The sequence below is a fragment of the Poecilia latipinna genome, unplaced genomic scaffold, assembly GCF_001443285.1.
Source record: "Poecilia latipinna isolate Pla-1442-1.1 unplaced genomic scaffold, P_latipinna-1.0 Scaffold495, whole genome shotgun sequence".
NCBI lineage: Eukaryota > Metazoa > Chordata > Actinopteri > Cyprinodontiformes > Poeciliidae > Poecilia > Poecilia latipinna.
The window spans coordinates 241,577-264,178 of record NW_015113111.1 but is presented as its reverse complement, the minus strand read 5'-3'; the positions used below and the strand labels follow the sequence as shown (position 1 = coordinate 264,178).

Here is a 22,602-nt window from a genome sequence, read left to right as displayed (position 1 = left end):
AAACTAATACACTATTTCAATGTCAGAACATCACATAAAGATCAATTTGACAGATATTTATTAACTCCATAAAAAAATACTACTCATATTTAAGTATAAAATCTATTACACATCCTTTTTAAGTGTTTGTTTCTGTTAATTTGGATCATTATGGCTTACAGCTACTGAAAACCAGTTAGAGACCAGTCTCTAAGTGTGACCCACCTCAGCATAAAACTATATGAATTTTGAGTTTTCATTAGCTGTAAAACAATGGTCATCAAAATTAGCAAATATAAGAAACGGCTTAAAATCATTCTGAGTGCAAACAGTCTAATTACAATAATTACAATATTCTTATTTATTATTGTTATATTTACCAGCAATGTCACTAAAGGACTTGTAGTAAAAAAAAAAAATCTCTAGAAAAAAATGACAATTGATGTTTACCAGACAACTTGCATTTTAATCTTCAAAACTTTTATTATAATTAGAGAAATTCTTTTATCTTTTACATAGTTAAAAAACACAAAATGACCTAACATGGTCTGTGTTGGTGTGTAAAAAAAAAAAAAAGAAAAAATGTGTAAAAAAAAAAGCTAAATTGACATACATCAGTTTCTTTAAAAATATGCATTTAACAGATGATATAATAAGAGCTTAAAATCTTGACCTCTGTCTGGTCTCTGATTTAATACAGCAAAGATACAGGAAAGGAGATTCAGCATGAAAAAAACATGCACATTTAAAGTCAACGCGGACAACTTTAGGGACTAACTACTTTCCTCTTTCACTGTCTTGAAGAAGGAACTAAGTGAGAGCTGTCTGCATCCACCATCAGCTGCAGTCGGTCTACTTTTTTTTGTTTTCTGTGACCTGTCATGTTTTAGTCCTTCAGGCTTCTGTCTTTTTCCATCCTAAGGGAGTCAAGCAGAGATGGTGTTCGATGAGTCACAAATATTTGCCTTTAATCCACAAATCTTTAATGGTATTTCACGTTCAAACAAACCATGTCACAGTAAATCCATAAATGTTTGATAGTCTGGACAGACAATATCGTCCTTTAAAATGCTCTTCTATTTTTGTTACATTACAACCAGAAACTTGAATGTATTATTACTTTGGGACTTTGTGTGATAAAATAACAAGCAAACTATTAAATGGGAGAAAAATTATGCATCTTCAATTGGTTTAAGGTCCAGACTTTAGACTACTCTAAAAAATTAATTTAATTAAAACCTTTCTACTGTAGCTCTGGCTGTATGTTACGGCTTTTTCTATTTTCAAAAGATTAATTAAACAGTACTCAAATTTTCATAGCTTGGGACAGTTTAAAGATCCAACCCTACATTAAACTTCTCTGTGACTTTACCTCTGAACTGTCTGCTGTCTTCATGATACCATTTGTCCACTAATGTTCCTGTAACAAACCTAAGAGGCCTTTAAAGTACACACACGATCACTTGTTTGCTAAATGGGTGACTTCTGAAAGTGCACATTTACTTGGTAAGTGCTGCTGTCCTTCTAATGCATATTTTCCAGCACCAGACTGTATAAACTTGAATATTTATTGGATTTAAGCAAATTAGGTGGTGGGTGCTTATGTAATGAGTGAGGGTGAAAAACTAGGCAGTTTCTGTTCCTCTGGCTAAACAAAGTCAAACTGAGGCTGAAAAGTAAATTGCCAACTTTCTGAAGCGCGATCACAAACCCCTTAAATGTTTTGTTGCAAATAGTCAGTGAGGTTGTAAGAAATGCTTTGAAAAACAAACAAAATTTCCACAATTTAATAGTCAAAGATTTAGGAAGAAATCAATGTGAAAATACATTTGAGTAACTTACCTTTGAGTTTTTGTCCTTTAAACTGTCTGCAGTATCAAAGAGCTTCACAATCTGCAAAAAAAAAGGTGTATTACCACCCTCATGTGGTTCACACAGACTATAGACCAAAATCACAATCAAACTATTCTTTTTATAAATAGATCAAATAAGCACAAGCTTCTAATATTCTAATCAAGCCTGCAAAAGTAAAAATGCCTGTTTTCCTTCTGCTTCAGTTATAAGCAGTTGAAACACATTTTCCAATGTTACGCTGAATATTTTAGCGCGGCCATTATCGTTATCGTGATTTTGGAAGAAGCACCTTGCCACATTGTGATTGAAAATCTAAACAACCAAAATAGAAATAAATCAAAACTAAATCCACAACAGTCCTTCGGTGACCATGAATTCAGTCAAATCGCTGACCTTCTTCAGCCCGGTGGACACAGCGGCTTCCTGCAGGCCGGGTCTGGTGAGCCATTGTCGCTTTTCGGTCGGCGTCTGTTGTGTAACATCCCTGTCCTTTAAGCGCATGCTATAAACCACATAGGTCTGGTGAATGTGGGAGAAGATGTGCACCACCTGCAGGCGGACAGTGAGGAGAGGACAGTGAGCTGCACAAAAAGCTCCCGTTGAACAGAGAGCTGTATAAAACCTTGGTGGTTAAGATCAAGCTTACCTCTCCTACATACTGGAGAAGATGTTCGTTTAAACAGCTCCTCAGTACTCTGCTGACTTCTTCACACAGCGCCCTCTTCTGTTTCACTTCATTGTCCTCCTGCAGCAGAAGACTTGGAAACTCCCATAGACCTGCTAGTAAACCTGCAAACACAAACGCCACTGGTTAATGTTGCATTCATCCACTAATCAGGGTGATTTTAGGGCCTGCAGACGACACAGGGCGGTAAAATCTGGGCGCCAGATCTAAGTGTCACTCTCTGCATTCAACTGTTTGTTAAAGTAAAAATCATGCAGCACCGACCTTTGTTCGGTCTTTGCACAAGCAGGTACTCCTCACCACCTGCTTCTCCTGGCCTCGTCACAACGCAGGTCAGTGTCCGCTCCGCCCGAGGAGCTTTCTTGGGCGGCTTTCTGGGGAAGTTCTGAACACCCAGCTGATCGTCCCACGGCTCAGAAGGACACAAGGAACAAGTGCCACTGTTCACTGAGGAGAAGAGTAAAGGGAAATTTGGTTCATTATGATGATTAAACTCGTGTCCAGGAGGTCAGATGGATGGCAGAGGAGACTCACTGCAGTCCTCAATATCAGGCATGTCCAGCTTTCCTAAAAGCTCCTTAGCACTTTGCTCCTGTTTGACATGAACCTACACAAACACACATCATATAAACTGTTAGTACTTTACAGAATTTCAGCCTGAGCCCATCGGAAACTGTGAGCCAACCCTGTGATATGAGCGGCAGTGAGACTGGACGGGACACTGGCTGCACAGCGGGCCTTTGGGGGTGCAGACTCGCGCTCCAAGCTCCATCATGGCCTGGTTGAAGTCTCCAGATCTCTCTGGATCCACCAACAAATTGGCAAGACGCCTGAGGAAACCAGGAGATGACACCGGGTTCTCCACGTAAGCAGTCTCTGATTATTTGAGCTGTGAATTTAAATCTCACCAAAGAGCCTCCGTTACTGCAGGACTCGAGCTATCGGCCCCAATGGCCCTGAGGCGACACAGAACCCGAATCACGTTCCCATCCACAGCGCCGGTTACCTGAGCGACACAGATCATACCAGGTATTGGTGGTTAATGATAAAGCTACTATCAAATAGAACTTATTCTAGTGACGGTTCTATAATTTCTGTGGTGGTTTACACTTGAAGGTGATAGTTTTCTATGTCAAACAAATATTGCTGAATATCAGGTGTAATTAGGTCAAATTAATATCTTTAAGTCTAAGATTAAAGATGGAATGGATGGAACTAGTTGGTGCAAATGAACAGCACTGACTGCTACAACACGGTTTAGATCAAATCAAAATGAAAGGAAAAGGTTTGAACGGTTCTTTTTATTTATTGCAATTTTGACTGATGAACCATTATTACAGCGACATTAACATCAACATATGTGTTTGGATTGGTTTACTCTAAAAAAGAATAGAAGGAGGCCAGCGTCACTAAAATAAAATATTTAGTTCTTCATACAACAACCTCCTTATAAACAGAGTTTTTTTAAACACTGCTTCATTTTGAAGTGCATTTGCTGCCCAGAAAGGAGACACATGAACAATAAAAGCAGAAAGGCTATTATACAAGCATTTAGGCTTATATTCCATGTCTTATGTGTGATCTTCTTTGGTAAACTGTTGAAATAAAAGGTCACGTGTCAGTGTGGCTTTAATAGCATTGACCCACAGGAACTCATGAAGCTTGAAGTGCAGATACTCCCTTTGTCCTGACCAACCTGGCCCAGAGCAATAGATCCAATCGCGGACGCCGTGTAGCGTCCCACACCAGGCAACTGTTTCAGCAAGTCGTCCACAGTCTGAGGCATCTGTCCCTTCAACTCCAAAACCACCTGAGGAAAAACAACAAATAAACCAAAATAATCACAATGCGATCGAGTTACTGGAAAAGGGTTCTGGGTACTTTTCCAAAGTAAATAGTGGGAAAGTAAATTCATTAGGAGAAGCATTCAAATATCTGATTGTGGACACACCTTCTGCGCTCCTTCATGCAGCCTTCTTCCACGTGAATAGTAGCCGAGGCCTGCCCACATCTGGTTAACCTCCTGTACCACAAGAAAATGAATGTATTAAACATAAAAAAAAAAAAAAATCACCAGCTCTGCACTACTGATTAAAATGACTACCTCTATTGTAGCAGCTGCGAGATCCTGCACTGTGGGCCACCTCTGGAGCGCAAAATATACAGCATTTATGTTGAACTTCCAAAAGTATTACAGATTAGTTTAAAATACCCACCTTCATCCATCTGTTATAATAGTCTTTCACTGTGGCAACTTGAGTCTGCTGCAGCATTATTTCTGAAACCCATACTGTAAAAATAAAGGCAAAGCAGAAAAAATAGAGTTCCACAATTATAGTAATTAAAGAAAGTGTAGAACACTGTTTTTTACGTTTTCATTTTTTTCTTGAATGCATCCATTTTCATACCTGCGTATGTCCTAATGTTGATGTCTGATTCTGTCAAAGCCTACGACATGAAGACAGATAGATAGGGCAACTTTGAGATTAAAGCTGCTTAGCTGCATTTATACATCTTAAAGCGTAAAACAACACGATCCATGCAAAACGGAATCTGGACAAATAATTTTAAAATTAATGGCATCATTACTTAGAGTTAGTTTAATTAAAAGCAACATGCTAACGCAAACATGTACTAAATGATCGATACTTGCATATAGTTTTATAACCCAGCCCCCCTCAAGCAGTCTAACAGTAATATAACATGGAAAAATGATACTTAATGAAAGCAAATAATCAAGAAGCAAGATTAGCAAAAAAAAAAAAAAACACTTATTGTGCAGCAGCTCTTTTTTTTATAAGCAAAAGGTTGCACTGATAGCGTACTTATAATAAATAATACATTTTATCTTATGAATATTTGTGATTGAATAACAATCAAAATAAATGGCTTCTTTTTAGCTGCCATAAACATATACTGAACAATACTTCAATATGTTAAATATTATATCTAGATTATAACATTTTCCAGTAAGAATTATTTACCAGAGTCCTCCATGGCAGCTCTCTCTTATCTTTGTCATACCAGCGCAGGAGATGAGAGCGCAGAAACACAACCTCAGCAGGATCAGAGAATGTGTGGTACAAAGATGGTGGGAATGAAGATGTAGTTGGTTCTGGTGGGATGGATAAATCAAACAAAGAAAAAAACAACAACATAATAATCAAACAAAACATATTACCAGCAATTCCAATTTACCATCAAAATGTGTAGCTTAATTATGACACTATGATATGATTCCAAGGTCAGCAGTCCAGTCAGGTCTTGCTGATTTGAAGTTATTAAATTAAGGCTGCAATATTCACTGTCACCTTAAAAACTTATAAGAGTCTGCAGCTAATTTTTAACACTAAATTAACAAAGGAAGACAATCAGAGTAACCCGGGTGTTTTTTCTAAAAAAAAAAAAAAAAAAAAAAAAAACTTCCGCCCCCGTTTTTTTGTTTTCTCTTTTATCCATTATTTACAAGACTGTTGCAAGTGACACCAAACTCTGAAGGCTGAATAACAGTTTGTGTGGATGTTCATGCTGAATACCTGGTTTGTGTTGTTACTATTATTATCAAATCATCGCGGTACCTTCTTTCACTGGTGCTTTTGACTTCTTCCGGGTTCGGATAGTTGTTTCCACCGTCTCCAATCGGCCTTTTTTGCCTTTCACTACTGCTGAACGTAACCTGCTCATTATGAAGCACCGTATTTAGGAGCTAAACACTATCCAAAGGAAAGGAGCAATGTTTTCACTTCATGAATGCACTGTAGCTCCCGCCACCTCCACAGACTATCACTACATTTGACCAATCAGCTATAAGGAGACGACTCTCCAATTGTGACGTCATATCCGGTGGGTTGGTCTAAGTAAGTGGAGAATTTGCGAAAAAAGGACTCTATACATTATATCTTATTGCTTTTGATGTGCTGTTCTTCAATGTCTTTTTTACACTAAATAAAACTTTGTGAAATGTCAATTAATGTTGGATTAGAGGAAAAGCATAACTTTACGTAACTTTTTAAAAAAAACAAAACACTGATTTAATTAATAAATTGGTAAAAATATTCAGAATTGTAAAGATCTGTGATTGTTAATCTCAAAATGTACCAATAGAAAGCTGCCCTTTAATGCCAGTGAATATTTGGTTTGGTTTCGTATTGTTTTGAATCACAGGGAACAACAGAAAATTAAGGTGAACACCTGAAAAAAATTAAGGTAAACAGTTGAAGTCATGGCTTCAGGTAATAACTCATTTTAAATCAACTCCTTAGTGCTAAAGATGTAAGAATGCCAGTATTGTAAAATAGTTTATTGGAATGAATTTTCCATCCAATTAGCAGGCAGCCTTGTTATAATCCAAAATCGAAGAAGGAAGAAAATTAAATATTATACTATGAGCAATAAATACGAGAAAACTGAATAAAGAAATAAGTTTATGACCTTTGAATGAGGTTATTACTCTAACTTATTACACTAACTTGCAGTAGCCTCATCTAAACTACAGATATTTTAGGAAAAGCTCCATAAAGGACGGGTGCAGCCTCAGATTCCCTCCACATGTTCTTAAATGAATAAGTCCGCAAGGTACTAAACAGAGAGGAAAGCACCCATTTAGAGACAGTAAATTAATCAGAAACTGAAAGAAACCAAAAGTATGTTAATCCATCTTGAAAAACTTTAGTACTTGTTTGTGGGCATTTATGTGGCTTTGTCTTTATTTTTTACATCAGAGCAAAACAATGGTCCTTACTGGAACAGATATTACTGCAAAACGGAATTAATCCTTTGTCCCATCCTGTTTACAATATTTTATTATATGTTTGAATGATTGCTCTGTCTTCTATAAAAAGTGGCTATTCATGTGCAGCAAAACAGTACTGGAATCATTAGAAACCACATGAGGCTGTGTTTTGAAGCTAAGTAAAATCCAGCCTTGAGGCAAGACTGGATTTTGGGCAAGGCAGGATTTCATTTGAGGATCAGTGTTGTTTTCTGCTGCCCATCACATGCAGAAGCTCTTGGGTCACTCCGAGATGGTGAAACTCTTCAGAACGTTTTTTATCTTCTTCAGCCAGCAGCCTTTGATGCATCGCAGAGAACCAATATGCAGATGTTGTTATTATTTCAGAAAGCATTATGCTGTGACTCTTAGCACATGAAAAAGACATTTTCTGACATGTTTGAATTTTATAAATAATCTAATCTACATATTGTTCCTTGCAAGAATATTTTACCCCTTGAACATTTTCCCATGATTTTCTATTTTAAAGTCACAAATTTCAATGTTATTTGGACCGTTTTGTTAGACCAACAGAAAGGAGTGTAGAATTGTGCAGTGGATACATTTCATTTAGTTGTTTTTATTATTATTTTACAAGCATACATCTGAAAAGTGTGGCTTTCATTTATTTTTTTTTAGGGCGCTTCTACCAGAAGATTCTATTTTCCAGAGCCAGATCTCTTTCTGTCTGTATGCAGTTGCCATCAATGACGAGGCGCTGAAAGACGTCTGTGTTCGTTACCTGGCATGGAACTGTGAGGCCCTGATCGATTCTCGAGTTTGGACCAAACTTCCTTTCTTTCTAGTCAAAGCTCTTCTTTCAAGCTCAGATATTTTGGTTCATAACGAAACTGTTGTTTTGCACGGACTGGAGAAGTGGGCAGCAGCACAGGAAGACACCACCATTCTCAAGATCCTTTTGAAGCTCATTCGTTCCCCAATGATATCAGCTGAAGACTTATACAGATTGGATGGTTCACAGTGTCACACCAGCAAGCTGCAGGGTTTTCAGTTCAATGCTCTGCCCATCAGCATCATTCTCAGTGACCTGACAGAGCAGCGGGACATCTATACACCCAGGATTTACAGCGGCCCAACATGGAGCTTCACATTCAGCACCCAGGACCACTATGTTTTTAAGGGACAGCAGATCGGAAGCCTCACATCGGACTTCCAAACACCTGTTCATAGCAGTTCTTACTTTGCGTTTCAAACTGTGATCTGGCAAGTAAAGGTACTTGTCAGTGAAAAAGATTGCTCGAGAGAAAGTGTGAGTTGCTCCTCTTTGCCAGCAGTTAGCTTAAAGATGAAATAAAAACAGGGAAACTTACCCAGTAAAATGGCCGAGCACAATGGTTACAGAAATAGGATTGTTCTCAAGTGTAAAGGGAGGCATGTTTTCCACATTGATTAGTTTAATTCTGTCAATAGTGACAACCTTCTACTTATTCCAAGCATTGCAGAACAGACTTACCCGTGCCACTCAGGAAGGTTCTCATACCAAGTGGTGGTGTACCCTTACTACTCAACTTAATTGGGTTGGGTGTTCTCATGAAGATTAAGCAATCATGAAATGTCTCGCCTTAGATAGGCACCAGCACCCCACCTGGTCCCACTAGGTACAAGGGCGTACAGAAAATGGATATTTAGTCATCTTTCTCTCATTTGTTTGCTGCCTGAGTTTATAACTCACTCTTCAAATAAAAAAAAAAAAAAAACACGTGCCAACCATGCTGCTGCAAAGTGTTTTTTTTTTTGTTTTTTTTTTTTATGTTAAAATCTAGATATTTACTCAGTCTTATTAAGATAAACAAGCTTTTTGTCCATTGGTGTGGCAGTTCTTCAAACTAGGTCAAGTTTGAAGAACTCAAGCTTCTAGCACTCCTTTAAATCAGTTAACAAGGACACAAATGACAATAGCAACAACCAGCTCAGTTCAAAAATCCACCTAGCGGGTTTTTCCCGTCCCGTTTACTGATTTGCCTCAACAGGCCCAATGATAGTTGGATCTTGCAATCAACGGCAAAAGTAAGCAACACGTTAAAAGTTCTTGTTCCCTTAGGTTTTCATGAGAAACGTTTGTATTCCTTAAAAACATTTTAAAACATTAAGTAATCTTTAGAGAGAGGCAACATGCGTCCTAAACATATGAAATAACCAATGTGTAAGGACAAGGTTGTTCCCCAATGATTTGTTCCTGCTAAAATAATTGATAACGGTTTTTCTTTATAAAATAAAAATAAAAAATCTTATGTAGCTCTTCAAACACACATCAGTATCAATTTGAACAATTTGGAAAAAATAAAAATAAAAATAAAGGATTAAAGTAAAAACACCTCAAAGCAAAGTTTTTCCACCAGTTTTTCAGTGCCTTGTAAAACTCTTTGCACATCACACTGAAAACATCATCCGCACTGTGAACACATGTTGGTGGTAGCATTACACCGTGAGGATATTTTTCTTCCATAAAACCACTGGAAACAACGGACAGAGCAATCCTGGAAGAAAACCTGTTAGGGAACAGACTGAGGTAAAGTTTCTCCTTCCAGCAGGACCGCAACCCTAAACAGTAAACATACAACCAGAGCAAATGTTGATGTTGAATGTAGGGCAGCAAAGCAATGGAGGAGAAACAAGCACTTGACCAAAAGAAGTTTGCAGTTAAACAAGTTGTCAAAATGTGACAAAAGTTCAAAGGCTTCAAGGGGGTGAACATAATTTCAAGGCATGGCCGACTTCAGTCTGTGCTACCAGCAGATGGGGGTATAATAGGAAGTGGAGCAGGGAAGACTGCGCTGGAGGTTTGCTGCCCTCCGCAGGCTGCTTCCCGGTAAATGTGCTTCTATTTCGGAGATAAAGAAAGACACATTTCAGTGTTGACGAAGGAAAGCACCGTGTAACGTTGTAACACGGGTGAGGCTTGTAATTTAACCAGGCAGTAATCATAATGTAGACACACTGTCTTGTATTCGTGAGCACCGAGACGCCTTAATAGCGGCTTAGATGCACTTTTCTTGTCGGGAAAAAAAAAATACAAACAGCGGCCGCTTCACGTGCGCGAATCACTTAATTTTTTCCGCAGGAAACGCAGATTTACTGCGAAATCTGTCGGTTTTGTTCTCGTCGCACTTTAAAATAGTTATTCAGCCCCACCATATAAGTTGTAGCAATGATAACGGAGAGGTAAATAATGGCTCGGCAGCACGTCAGACCAGCCCGTTCAGTTCAGAAGAACCAGGGAGAGTGACAAGGACGGGGAGAGGGAGAAAGAAAGGGGAGGGGAACTGACATTAAAGCAACACAACAAGGAAACTACACTGCAGAGCCACAGACGCCTTCATTTTATGTTTTTGAATAATAGCCGGAGCTAGTGAGGCGAAGTGTCTCAGTGAAAGGCAGCCCCCGGAGAGCTCCAGCTTCAAGTGTCCGGGGAGAAAGCGGCTTTTGGACCGAGCTGGATTTAAAGGCGCTCTCCGTCGCTTTCACAGGCATGGGTGAGAATAATGAAAGAGGGCTTTTAATTGTGATTCTGAGAGAAATTAACAGGGAAGGGGGGGAGCAGAAGCGGCGTACATACAGGCCTCTTCCTGCGGACAGAGCCTTGCCCTGTAATGGGAAGTGGAAACAATAAAAGCCAGCACAGTTTAGCTGTAATTAATAAAATGCCCATTTAGATCATCTGCAGATAAACAGCGACTCTTGGGGTTGCCTCAAATGTGCTATTTATGTAGCAGCATGCGGTAGTGCAGAGTGATAGAGGCTGCCATTACACTGAAGTCATACTCATTACAACAATGGATCATTCCTCATGATTTAACTGTGATATGTAAGAATTTCCTACTATCAGCTTATGAATAATTTTTAAAAGTATTCATGCTTCATAACAAGGCATGATGCTTGTTTTTGTTTTTACATGTGACCTGAGCACATTTTCTGGCTTGAACTGTTCCTGTCTTGTGTCCTCAGGATCAGAACCACCAGGTTCCCCGCAGGTGGTGGAGGATGGAGGTGAGGAGGATGAGGAGGAGCTGAGTGGAGGTGAGGAGGCAGAGTTTCGGTCCAGCTCCGGAAGGGGCTCCCTGCTGACGCGGAGGGGCATCACCCTGAGAGTGCTGCTGAAGGACGGGCTGGTGGAGCCTGGAGACGGAGTGTTGGCCATCCACTACTTGGTAATAACACACATCATCGCTTTAGAGTGAACAATACAGCCATGGATGTAATCTCATGCTCTCCCTCTTCCTCAGGGCAAGAACTTCGTTGGGGATCTGCTGAACGATGGCAAGATCCGATGGGTGGAGACGGGTCAGATCTTCAACTCGCCCAGCGCCTGGGCGACACACTGTAAGCGTCTGGTGAACCCGGCCAAGAAGTCCGGCTGCGGCTGGGCGTCCGTGCGCTACCGGGGACAGAAGCTGGCCCAGTACAAAACCACCTGGCTGCACAAGTATCAACCCAGCGCAGACATGGTAAGGAGAGACACAAGGGTCCGAGTTGAAATCAAACATCTGAATCCACATTTGGGTCTAAGTGTTTCTGAATAGTTTTAGAGTTGGTAGTTTCAGCTACCAACTTCATTCCATTTATTCAGTTGGGAAGAAATTCGTAAAAGCAAGAATCATGTCTGTGTTGCTAACCTATTGCAGCTTCAATAGAATATTAAATCTCCAAGTTATGTCAGAGACGTTTTGATAAGCATTTTTTTCTTAGCATGATATTTTTTCACTCACTGAATAATGTAATTTTTACGTGTAAGATCATTCTACCCACATATTAGTTTAATTTATTCATATTCAAAAGCTTTTTAATCATCTTTAATCCGGGATTTCTGTTTTTAGATGGCAACACAGGTTTTAGGAGGCGGGGGATGGGGGGGCTGTGGAAAAAGTAATACACGAACAGTACATAATTAGTAATAATAAACTACACGATGTGATTCGTTCATCCACCTGTTTTGCTATGCATTTCTAATGGCTGCAGAGCATGGTGAGTGAGGAAGATGACGACGAGGATGAGGAGGAAGGGAAGGCAGCCGTGCAGGCCGACGAGAAGAACAAGAACAACAAACCTGGTTTGCGTGGTCTCTTCTCTTCTCCTATCTGATCGCCATTAAAAGCTGTTAACATCTTCATTTTGTTACAGACGTGATGGTTTCACGTCGAGCTGACAGGGAGAGGATTCCCGTCAGATATTGCAGCTTAGGCACCAGGGATGCAGCCAGGTACTGCCTGCAATACAGTAGTATTTTTCACACACACACATATATATGTATGTATTTTTTTTTTTTTTGCGTGTGTGTGCGAGACATTTGTTGGATTGCGATGTGATGCACACTTTGCAACATCCACAGAGATCCACACACGCTTGTGGAGCTGTCGGCGTTCTCGGCCATCAACAGATTCCAGCCATTCAACGTAGCCGTCTCCAGTAATGTTCTGCTGCTAATGGTCAGTTTTCAGATACTTCCGAGCAGCATATGGATTAGTGAGTGGCAGAGTCAGATATTTGTCTGCATTTTTGCAGGACTTCCACTGTCACCTGACCACCAGTGAGGTGGTAGGGTACCTCGGAGGGCGATGGGACACAAACACGCAATGTGAGCATGATGATATTCGAAAAAGTGCATGGAAGAAGGTCAAGCGTTGCGTTCATCACCATTAACGATGTCTCTGTTTTTTTTTTTTTAGTGCTGACAGTCCTAAGGGCTTTCCCCTGTCGAACCAGGCTGGCAGACAGAGACACCGCGTCAGCTGTTGAAGAGGAGGTGAGACGTCAGCAAACATTACTTTTCAACATGCACTCTTATCAAACCACGGCACACATTGCTGAATGCTAACACAGCGACTGGTCTCCAAGCGGGATATTGGGCCAAAAACTGGGCTAATTAACAGAACAGAAAAATGCCAAAGACGTAGTAAAATTTTGGGAGCAGGAACGAATACCGTGTCTTTGAGGAGAAAAAAGTTACTTTTGCAGATTTGTTCTTTTTTTTTAATAGTCAAGTTAAAAAAGAACAGCTGTTTTAGCATGTGTTGCCAAGTTAATAAAAAGGATGCTTGCCTTTTGTTTTCAGATCTGTCAGAACCTGTTCATGCGTGGGTTGTCATTGGTGGGCTGGTACCACAGTCACCCGCGAGGTCCCGCCCTGCCGTCCCTGCAGGACATCGACTCCCAGATGGATCACCAGCTGAGGCTGCAGGGCTCCAACAACGGCTTCCAGCCCTGTCTGGGCATCATCTGTGGTCAGTAACCACTTTAGATGTGCTGTAGTTCAACGGGAACGTGGCCGGTTGTTGATCTGAGTTAACAGTGACTGCGGAGCCCATCAAGTATGTTCCCTGATCTTGGACAAAAAAAATATTATGGCGTCAGCGTGGAAATTAAAACTTGAAAATGAGTCCAAGCACTCCTCCAAATTGGCTACAAAGTGGCAGAAAGGACAAATGTGGATGATTTGGAGTTGTATCATAAACCGCCGATCTCAGTCATTTGTGGGCACAGCTGAAAAAATGTGTGCACAAGTCACAGAGTTTAAAAGGCATTTCTGCAAAAATATTGAGCGAATGCATGTAAATGTCTGAATTTGAGCGTAGTATAAAACTATCTCATGTTATGCAATTATTTTGATGATTCTAACTGATCTACAAACAGGAAATGTTTAGGCGGCTCTAATGTTGGATGGGCAGTGAAAAAAAAGATGTTTCTTTTTATACAGTGGATGCAAATACCTATTTTTAACGCTGCTGCGAAACTCGTTTCCTCTATGGACTTGTGTTTAACTTTGCAGCAAAAGAGTGAATGAAAGCGAGTTTATTCCTGTGTAAACATTTTTTGCTTTTACTTGAGTTAAACTTAAAAATCTTAAGCTGAATTTAACCCTTTCCAGGGCCATATTACCACGGAAACCAAGGCGTGGCATCCACAATAACGCCGTTCTGGGTCGTACCGCCACCTGAGGTCGGAAACTAACTTTCACTTCTCACCTTCTTGTTTTGTGGTTTGCCATGTGAGTCTTGGTATGTTCATTCAGAACGATAAAGACGTTTTTGCTCATGTTTTTCAAAATCGTTTTCCCTCCTGTTTGTAGCAAAGGCCTAATGACTATGGCATCCCTGTCGCTGTGGAAGTCACTTACGTACAGGACAACTTTCTCACCAGCGACGTTCTCAATGAGATGGTACTGTTGATGCCGACCCATACATATAAAGCCAAAACTGTATGATTAAATTTTAAGTGCAGCAAGTCACAGTTAAGGGGATTCGTGATTTTTATTTATTTATTAATTTTTTCCCCACAGATGCTTCTGGTTGATTACTACAGGACGGCGCCCGATCTGGTCCAGTTCAACCAGTACTGGTGTCCTGAGACAACCATGCTGGACAAGATTAAGGTAATGTACATAGAAATCAAACAATTAACCAGTAACTCTTTATCAAAGCAAATGTTTGATAATGAGACTGTTTCTGCAGGGCTCTCTGAGTTGCCACGCCCCCAAAGACCAGGCCTACTCGCAGATCTTAGAGCATGTCTATAGCCAGCTGAGCACCACGCACTGAGCTCTGATCTGCACGCGTGGCGTGACGGCCCTCCGTCTGGAGTCGCCGCGTTTCAAACGCCGTCGCTGACTTGACAGATTCGAAGTTAAATTCTGCTTGGGGAAAAAATACAAAGATGGACACCTTGGATGATCTCATGCTTGAGTGACAGTTTTTATATAGCATTAAACACACTTCCAGGACTAGAACGGGTGCTAGATATGTGAACGTAGCTGCTGTTTGTGGTTGAGCTGCATTTTATAAGGATAGAATTAAAAATCTAAGCAAACACGATCCAATAATAAAAAGAAAAAAAAAATATTTAACTGGACACTATATGGACAGTAGAAGACCTTCGTCAAAAATGGACCTAAGTATGTACTGGCCTGTGACTTTATCTGAACTTACGCTCAGATATTAAGATATGGATGATTAGCACTGTTAAATGTCTTGTAATTGCCTTTATAGACTCAATGGGGATAGTAGTTGTGGGTACGCAGTGAATAGTAGTGTTAAACATACACCAACAATGTATGCAATGGTATCGGTGTCTGACCTAAACACTACTACTGCAGTAGATCCCTTTTGTACTCCTAAACTCATATTTAAGGGTTCGCATCCTCTAGTTCAATAAAACAGACGTGTTTCTGTGTTAGGTGCATTGTATCGTGAATGTCTTCTCATCGGGTTGTGTGGAACATGAGCACTCTTTGCTAAGACAGATATTTGCTTCCTCTTGAACTGTACTGTATTTATTACTAACTGTTGACTATGTGGTTTACATGTATGTGGACAGAGCTATGCCTTAAGCCTGCTGATTGGTGACCCACTAAGGATTAAAATATACACACTGGAACCATTTAAACATGACTTACTGCTTGTTTGTTCATTTTGTATCTGTATCGTTACAATGCTCTGTCAATGCCCCCATACTCGAAGTTTATTACTTTTGAGTCGCAGCCTAAACCTTCAATGCGTTTGAAGAGGGTTTTTATGGGACTGACTGACTTGAAGTAGAGCATAATTACAAAGTGGAAAAAAAATACAGAATTTTCACAGATTTTTCTGAACTACATCCAGAAATGTCTTGCATTTGTAATAAAGACTTTATACTATGATGTGCCCAGCACAATAAAAAAAAAAAAAGGAGCAGAGCAGTACAAACCAAAATAGTGTTATAAAGTGGAAAGAGTACAGAACAACTGGAAACATTCAGAGACATGGACATCACATCTAAACTCGCAGGATGGTGCTCAAATAACCATGGCAACTGTGGAAGAGCTGCAGGGATCTAAAGCTTTTGACGGCATAATCAAATCCCATTTGCAGTTTACCACAAACCGTGTAGGACGTTAAGTGACACCAGTCGTAAATGTGGAAGGCGGCGCTCTTCTTTGAAACACGGTGGCAACATAAACATGAAAGCCAAGCAGAGTTGCTGGGAAGATTAAATGTGTTTAAAAAGTTGCTCATTGCTGTTAAGAGGCAACAAAGCACTTGAGACCGACTAACTTCAAACAGGGTAACTTTAAACAGACAGGGCTACAAAGAAATGTTTTAGATCAAAGTATGCTCATGAACGAAAGTCTATACCTAAATTCAGTAGGTGCAGACTGTAGCAACATGTAAAAAACTAATGTTTGCAGATTGGGTTATTTTGTAAAGGATGGACAAAAATGTCTCAACATGTGTAAATCAGGCAGGAAATAAACCCCAAATAACTTGCACCTGTAATTACCATGCTTTTTTTGTTTTTAATTACTTGGAAATTTAACTAAGAAAAATAAAATAAATCCCAAAGCATGTTTTGTTGCTCACTAAAACAGAATCTGAAAAAAGATTAATGTTTGTAGCTGGCGCCTGACGAGATAATTCTGTTGAAGGGATTTGAATACTTATGCAAACCACTATTAATGTCTGAGTCCAAAATGAAATACTTGATATTTTCCTCTTGACTTGATTCAAACATATAAAAATTCAACATTTACTTTTTTTGTCTTTTATTTTCTGTAAGAAGTTGGTAAACAGGAAATACGAAGGAAGCACATACAAATATTGTGGTGATAAAAAAAAAATATTGCAGGCAAAATCTGTATGCGTAAACAAAAAGTAAATTAAATCTAGGGTACATACAAGGTGTAATAATATAAGTCTACATGCAATGATTATTTGAAATGTTTACAGGTCTCATATAAAAAAATAACACTAAAGAGATTCATTTATTGCAGCTTAAGGAGAATGTAAGACTGGTTAAACAATTACATAGCCCTTTAAGAAATTAAGTGACTTTAAAAAAAACAAAACAACAAAGATTTGAATATATTAAAAAAGATAGAAAACAGTTTCCATGGATCTACTGATGAAATATTTGATCAGTCTGAACATGTCCAGGAAATTGCCTGTAGTGTCATCAATGTGCATAAACGTGCACACATAAAAGTGCCAATGGGTAGAAATAAAAGCAATACAACTCATTACAATGTCTGAGTAAACGGGTAAGATTTGGTTGCTCTTAGTTCCCCTTCTTGCTCTCCAAAGGCACGATCACATGCATGTTGGACTCTTGATTAATAATGTTGTCATTACAGCACCTTTCATGTCCGTTAGCCTTGAACTACATACAAACATTGAGACGCAGCATGGTCAGACATGTAAACGTATTGGATGAGGACCGCACACAGACACGGAAGAGTCAGGCAGCTGAATGGAGACGAAAGGGACGAAGTAAGACACAAAACATTGAAAACGATTAAAAAGCACAGAACTGACATTCACAATTAGAACTCCACAGACAACCTTTACAATTCAAAGATAAATCGTTTGGCAACCATTTGTGGCTTAATTTCATCCAAACGGACAGCGGTTTAAAAATCGTGCCAATTCCCTTGATGTTTTCCCTTTTAAATATTCCTCATTCTCACACACCGAGCTGTGAATGTTGGGTAAGACTCCACCGGCGGATCTGGACGGTTCAGAACAAGAAGCCAGCCCTGTTTGAACAGTCAGCCGGAGACAATAACACATCTATCATGTCCAACGTACAGAATAACAGGTTCAGACTATGATCGGATTCACATTCTCTGAGACATGAGGACAGACATCAAAAAGCAGGACAGTTAGTGGTGAATATAAAAGACTAGCTCGCTGCCAGCAGCGTCATCTATTCAGGCATTGCATTATGTTACGTGGTGCCAAGTACAGGGCTCCAAAAGGCCTTAAAAAGGGGAAAAAAAAAAAAAAAAAAAGTTGAACATGCTTCGATAAGAAGGTCAAAAACTGCACAAATACATGCCTGTATTATAGGATTATTGGCGGAACAACCATTTACACCAAAATGAATGTTTCTATTGCATTTTTACAGACTTTTTTTGGCTCTGCCTCCTTATTTAAACAAACTGACAAAAAGGTGCAACCTCTGCATTTACCTTTGGGTCTGTGTATAATGATAGAGAATGTCTGTAATACGTTAATCTCATCTGAAGCCCAAGGTGCAGATACATTTCCTCGCACGCGACGTTAACCAGTCAGATTCCTGAAAATGGTGAAGGCATCGCAACGGAAACACTGAAAGTAAAGGTAACTACTGTTAAATATGTCGGCTGCTGAACAGCCACTTGGGGGGAAAAAAAAAAAAAAAAAAAAAAAAAATAAATTAGGCCAAAATTTTAAAACAGTCCAAATGTGATTATTTGCCAATAAGCTTCTTTTTGTAACACAGCTACTGCAACAATATCTGTTCATGGGTAATATCAATTTAGTAGAGGTGAAAGTAATTCTCTGCCAGGCCAGAAGGTGGCGTCAAGGTTTGCACTGCAGTACTCTGATGGAATCACAAATAGTTTCTGTTTTGCAATGATACTATTCAGTCAAGTTCTCATGAGAGTCACTGTGAGGCTTGAGCTACAAAGCTACACTATTGTTAGGTTGATCACCTTCCTGTGTCACAGAGACTGCAGTTACACAAAAACAATGACAAGGATCTGTGAATCCACTTATGGTAATAAGGGAACTTAAAATCATTTCTGTCACCTAATTGTGATGAAAAATGTGTTGCTCATCTATTTGTCAACAGTTAGTCCCCAGGAAATTCTTGCTCACTGTCAGATGCACGATAAAAATGGTTTGTCTCAGTTCTAGTCTGGCTGCTTTTTTACTTTTCTGTGGAAAAGGTTGGTGTTCTGCTTTGATATCACATCCAGATCTTGTGTTTACAAAAAAGTGCTCACTCCTGGTGATGACGATGAAGCTCAAAGTGAAAATGAAACCCTTGTAGACTGTCTCATGTCTTCACTGGTCTCCTTCACCACACTGTTTACACGTCTCGACTTCTCTTAGCGCTTTCGTTGCTTTAGTGTGGCAACGGAACGAGGACTTCCACGTAGTTGAGAGGGAAGAATCCCGACTGGCCGTTTAGCATGCCCTCATACCAGTTTTCATCGATTTGATTGGTCAGGATGATGATGTCGCCTTCGTGGAAGCCCAGCTCTCCCTCGTTCTCTGGCTCGAAGTCGTAAAGGGCCTTACAGCTCGGCTGCTCTGGGGCTGGTAGGGACGGGAAAGAAGGAAAGATGAGAATTACAGAGAAAAACACGCGATCCCGAAGCAGATCCAGTTATGAAAGAATTGAGTCACACACCACATCTTTAGCAGGATATTTAAACTTTTGATGTTAGTGTAACATTAACACGACTTTCAAACAAGTTAAGGAGATCTGCCAGGAAGAATCTCTGAGCATAAACATTCCTGAAAACCAGATTTCTGCCCCTGTTCTCTTCACTTTCTCGCTCTGTCGCTGTGACCTCACGCAGATCAGCGGCGATTTACACACAGACAAACTAGGCCTTTTTTTTTTTTTTTTTTTTTGCAGCTGAACAATTTTCTCATTGTATCACGTTCACGCAACACAGTGCCGGGCAAGCTAGAGACAGGGAGAGTTTGGTCACTCACTCGATCACTTAATACAGTATCAGCTCACAGGGGCAGAAAAATAATGCAAGAGAAGACAGACAACTTTAGGGAGGTGTTAACGCACATTTACAATAACAAACATGGGGGACAGTATTATAGGTGTTTTAGCTCATCAATTACAAAAAAAAAGGAAAAATGGGGTCAACTTTGAAAACATTTGTAAATATTTGATCCTAAATGGGAAAAGTTAATACATTGTTAGATATGACGGATCATTTTTCAGCATGCAAGTTTCTAAGTAACAATCTCATTAAGTCATGCTTTGCTTTAGATAAAACACAAAACCAAAGGCAAACACAGGTGGGGTCTTAAAATATGTCAAACAGGGAACTTAGAGAGTCCACAGGTTAAAACATTAACATCGAAATTACTAATCAGATCAAAACGGATTTTCTGATTAAACATTAATGCCCAGTTGGACTTAAAAAAAAATCTGGAAATTATTAAGCACAATGTACGACTTATAGTTACAAATAGACAATGTTCCCACTGTTCTCCAAGAGCTTCAGCATATCAGCTATGTAAGGTCAACAACGTATAGGAATTACGAGAGGTTTAAATCCTAAGCCACAGGTCAAATGTACTACCAGTAAGAGGGCATGCGAATGCCTCAGGCTCATAATATCCTGCCAAATATTGCCTTGCGATTGTAATATTATGAAGCCTAATGTTCATATGACAACTGTAAAACAGTAAGCTGTGCAGCTCTATTGAACAGCATACCAGGCTAAGAACATCACGATTCTGTATGGCTGCTGATTATATTTTGACTCATTTTAATGTGAAAGTAAGGTTAATTGACAGTTGCTACACACTAAGATGCTAAAACCTACATATAATAAAATGATCATATGTAGAAATAGATGTGTATATTGGAAAGATTCAATTGAAAAGTTTTAAGCAAGAGGTCGAGTTTTTCAGCTGTCCGGTGTCAACGAACAAACAGTCTGTCCGCTGTGGAGCGAGAAGTCGGCTTGCACAGCATGGCCTTCTTTGGAGTAGCTTTCTGACACCCCTCCATGTCAACAGTAGGTTACAAAACGCCACCGCAGAGCTAAAATTCGGTCCAAATTTTGAGGGAGAAATTTAATCCTGATGTGGCAGCAGATGGGTTTGCTCAGAGGAACAGGGGAAACAGAGCAAATCTGTAGCTGACATGGAAATGAAAACACAGATGGATCACTGCAATTCTCGTTTATTATTATTATTATTATTATTATTATCATCACATTTTCAATATATGCAATATCACAATCTGGGTACAGTACTTGAGCTACAGCATTTCAGGCACCGTGCATTCAAACTCTTCTTGATAATAATGTATTTTCTACTTGGAAAATCTTTTACTGTCCATAGCTGATCTAGAGCTTGGTGACCAGCATGCAAAAGTTTAGAGTGGAAAAGAAATGATGATTAGAGGAGGGAGAAACATCTGCACTGCAATCAAAGTTGCAATGCAGATGAACAATAACATTACGCAGTTATGTTTTCCTAAACTCGTGCAATCATAATTCCTTTCACCAATTTTGTGAAGTCCCCACTTACCCATTATGGTCAATTCCAAAATTTCTTTAAAAACTACAAACAAAACCAGATTTTTCCCCCCACTTGAAACAATGAGTTTCTCAGAAACAGCTCAAAGATACAAATATGTCTCTTTTTACTCTACCGTAGCACTTTGTGCAACAAATAAACCAAACTACCAAAAATTACAGGATACTAAAAACTGAGTGATCATCGCTGACTCAGTTTTACTATTCTTTGCTCAAAAGTGCAGCATTTTGGAAAACATCCACTTCAACGAGCCACACTCAAACTAAATAACAGATGTATCCAACTTAATATTTCGGAAGAGAAAAGCTCTGATGTAGTGTTATGTGTTGGCTGGTTAATCCTTTCAATCATTAATTTTAACTACAGAGTAGCCTCAGGCAGCCTCTCTGTCATAAATTACTATTTGTATTAAACGCCTTATTTTTATGTGCTCGGCTTCACGCAGTGGGTGGGAGAGCTGTCTGTGTCAAAGATCTGACGTTATAAAAACAGAGGACAAATATTCAGATAGAAATGGTAATGCAACATTAATATATTAGATCTTTGGTCAATTTTAACCGTTCCCCCCCCGAAATACCCTAAAATCAGACAGCAATATTTTTGAAAATTGAGTGCTAACATTAGTTGAACAAAAGTAGGTAACTAGATTTATAAAATGTAATAAAAATCCCACTTTGTTGAAGTCTAGTTTGGCGTCCAAAGGACAGGATGAGAAGTTAAAGCAAAACCAAACGCTTGCTAAACAAGACACATAAAGAAAACACACCACTGATAAGAAGCATCTATTTCCTGAAAATCTAATCAGAATGTCACTCATACACACACACACACACACACACACACACGCACACACACACACACGCACACACACACACACACGCATGTACACGTACTCATGCACCATTCCAAGGCTGCAACTTGGACACATAGTCGTTGACTCACACAATCCTAGCTTCCGAAAGGACAATGTTGCACAGAGAAAGGACCGTTCTGCTGATGTCACAGGAAAGAGGAACAAGGTCAGTGGGAGAAAGGCGAGCCAGATAACAGGGTGGGACAGAGTCACTAACTTCTCACACCAACATTGGTCAACAGCTTAGTGATGTCACTTCAACATCCAAATAGTCAAACATTCATAAAAGCCTTCATCAGACTAGAGAAGTGAAAAAAAAAAAAAAAAAAAAAAAAAAAGGGGAGGGGATTTTTTTTTTTTTTTTTTGGCCCCCTGGACTTTTTTATTTTAGGTTTTTAAGTAATTT

The 22,602-nt window shown here is 39.5% G+C and overlaps 3 protein-coding genes across 7 annotated transcripts in view; 1 reads left to right on the top strand and 2 right to left on the bottom strand.

Moving 5' to 3' along the window:
- Positions 1-437: 437 nt before the first annotated feature.
- mutyh (mutY DNA glycosylase) lies at positions 438-6,368 on the bottom strand. 2 transcript variants are annotated; one of them, XM_015040093.1, is made up of 15 exons: positions 6,097-6,368; positions 5,503-5,633; positions 4,927-4,966; positions 4,735-4,808; positions 4,623-4,664; positions 4,470-4,541; positions 4,215-4,328; positions 3,427-3,524; positions 3,204-3,348; positions 3,053-3,125; positions 2,783-2,965; positions 2,480-2,622; positions 2,227-2,382; positions 1,822-1,872; positions 438-896 (listed from the first exon to the last, which is right to left on the bottom strand). In XM_015040093.1, the coding sequence occupies exons 1-15, from the start codon at positions 6,200-6,202 to the stop codon at positions 753-755; spliced, it is 1,572 nt and encodes a 523-aa protein (XP_014895579.1). In that variant the 5' UTR covers positions 6,203-6,368; the 3' UTR covers positions 438-752. The 2 variants fall into 2 exon arrangements, with proteins under 2 accessions (XP_014895579.1, XP_014895580.1); XM_015040094.1 differs by lacking the exon at positions 4,623-4,664.
- Positions 6,369-10,307: 3,939 nt separating this feature from the next.
- Positions 10,308-15,686, top strand: mpnd (MPN domain containing). Of its 3 annotated transcripts, none has more exons than XM_015040084.1 (13): positions 10,310-10,783; positions 11,256-11,458; positions 11,534-11,755; positions 12,267-12,357; positions 12,429-12,507; positions 12,637-12,733; positions 12,810-12,882; positions 12,974-13,050; positions 13,360-13,528; positions 14,173-14,243; positions 14,374-14,502; positions 14,584-14,676; positions 14,756-15,686. In XM_015040084.1, the coding sequence occupies exons 1-13, from the start codon at positions 10,780-10,782 to the stop codon at positions 14,840-14,842; spliced, it is 1,395 nt and encodes a 464-aa protein (XP_014895570.1). In that variant the 5' UTR covers positions 10,310-10,779; the 3' UTR covers positions 14,843-15,686. The 3 variants fall into 3 exon arrangements, with proteins under 3 accessions (XP_014895572.1, XP_014895570.1, XP_014895571.1); XM_015040085.1 differs by having other exon boundaries at positions 10,317-10,783; positions 14,374-14,463; XM_015040086.1 differs by lacking the exons at positions 14,584-14,676; positions 14,756-15,686 and having other exon boundaries at positions 10,308-10,783; positions 14,173-14,292; positions 14,374-14,463.
- A 1,118-nt stretch (positions 15,687-16,804) lies between these two features.
- Positions 16,805-22,602, bottom strand: part of sh3gl1b (SH3-domain GRB2-like 1b) — a 19,423-nt gene continuing 13,625 nt past the window's right edge. Inside the window, exons 9-10 of one of the 2 annotated variants that reach the window (XM_015040088.1) lie at positions 22,286-22,333; positions 16,805-19,363 (exon numbers count right to left, since the gene is read on the bottom strand). In XM_015040088.1, the coding sequence (XP_014895574.1) occupies positions 19,170-19,363; positions 22,286-22,333 (242 nt within the window). In that variant the 3' untranslated portion in view covers positions 16,805-19,169. The remainder of the gene's footprint in view (positions 19,364-22,285; positions 22,334-22,602) is intronic. The other variant, XM_015040087.1, reaches the window with a different exon arrangement.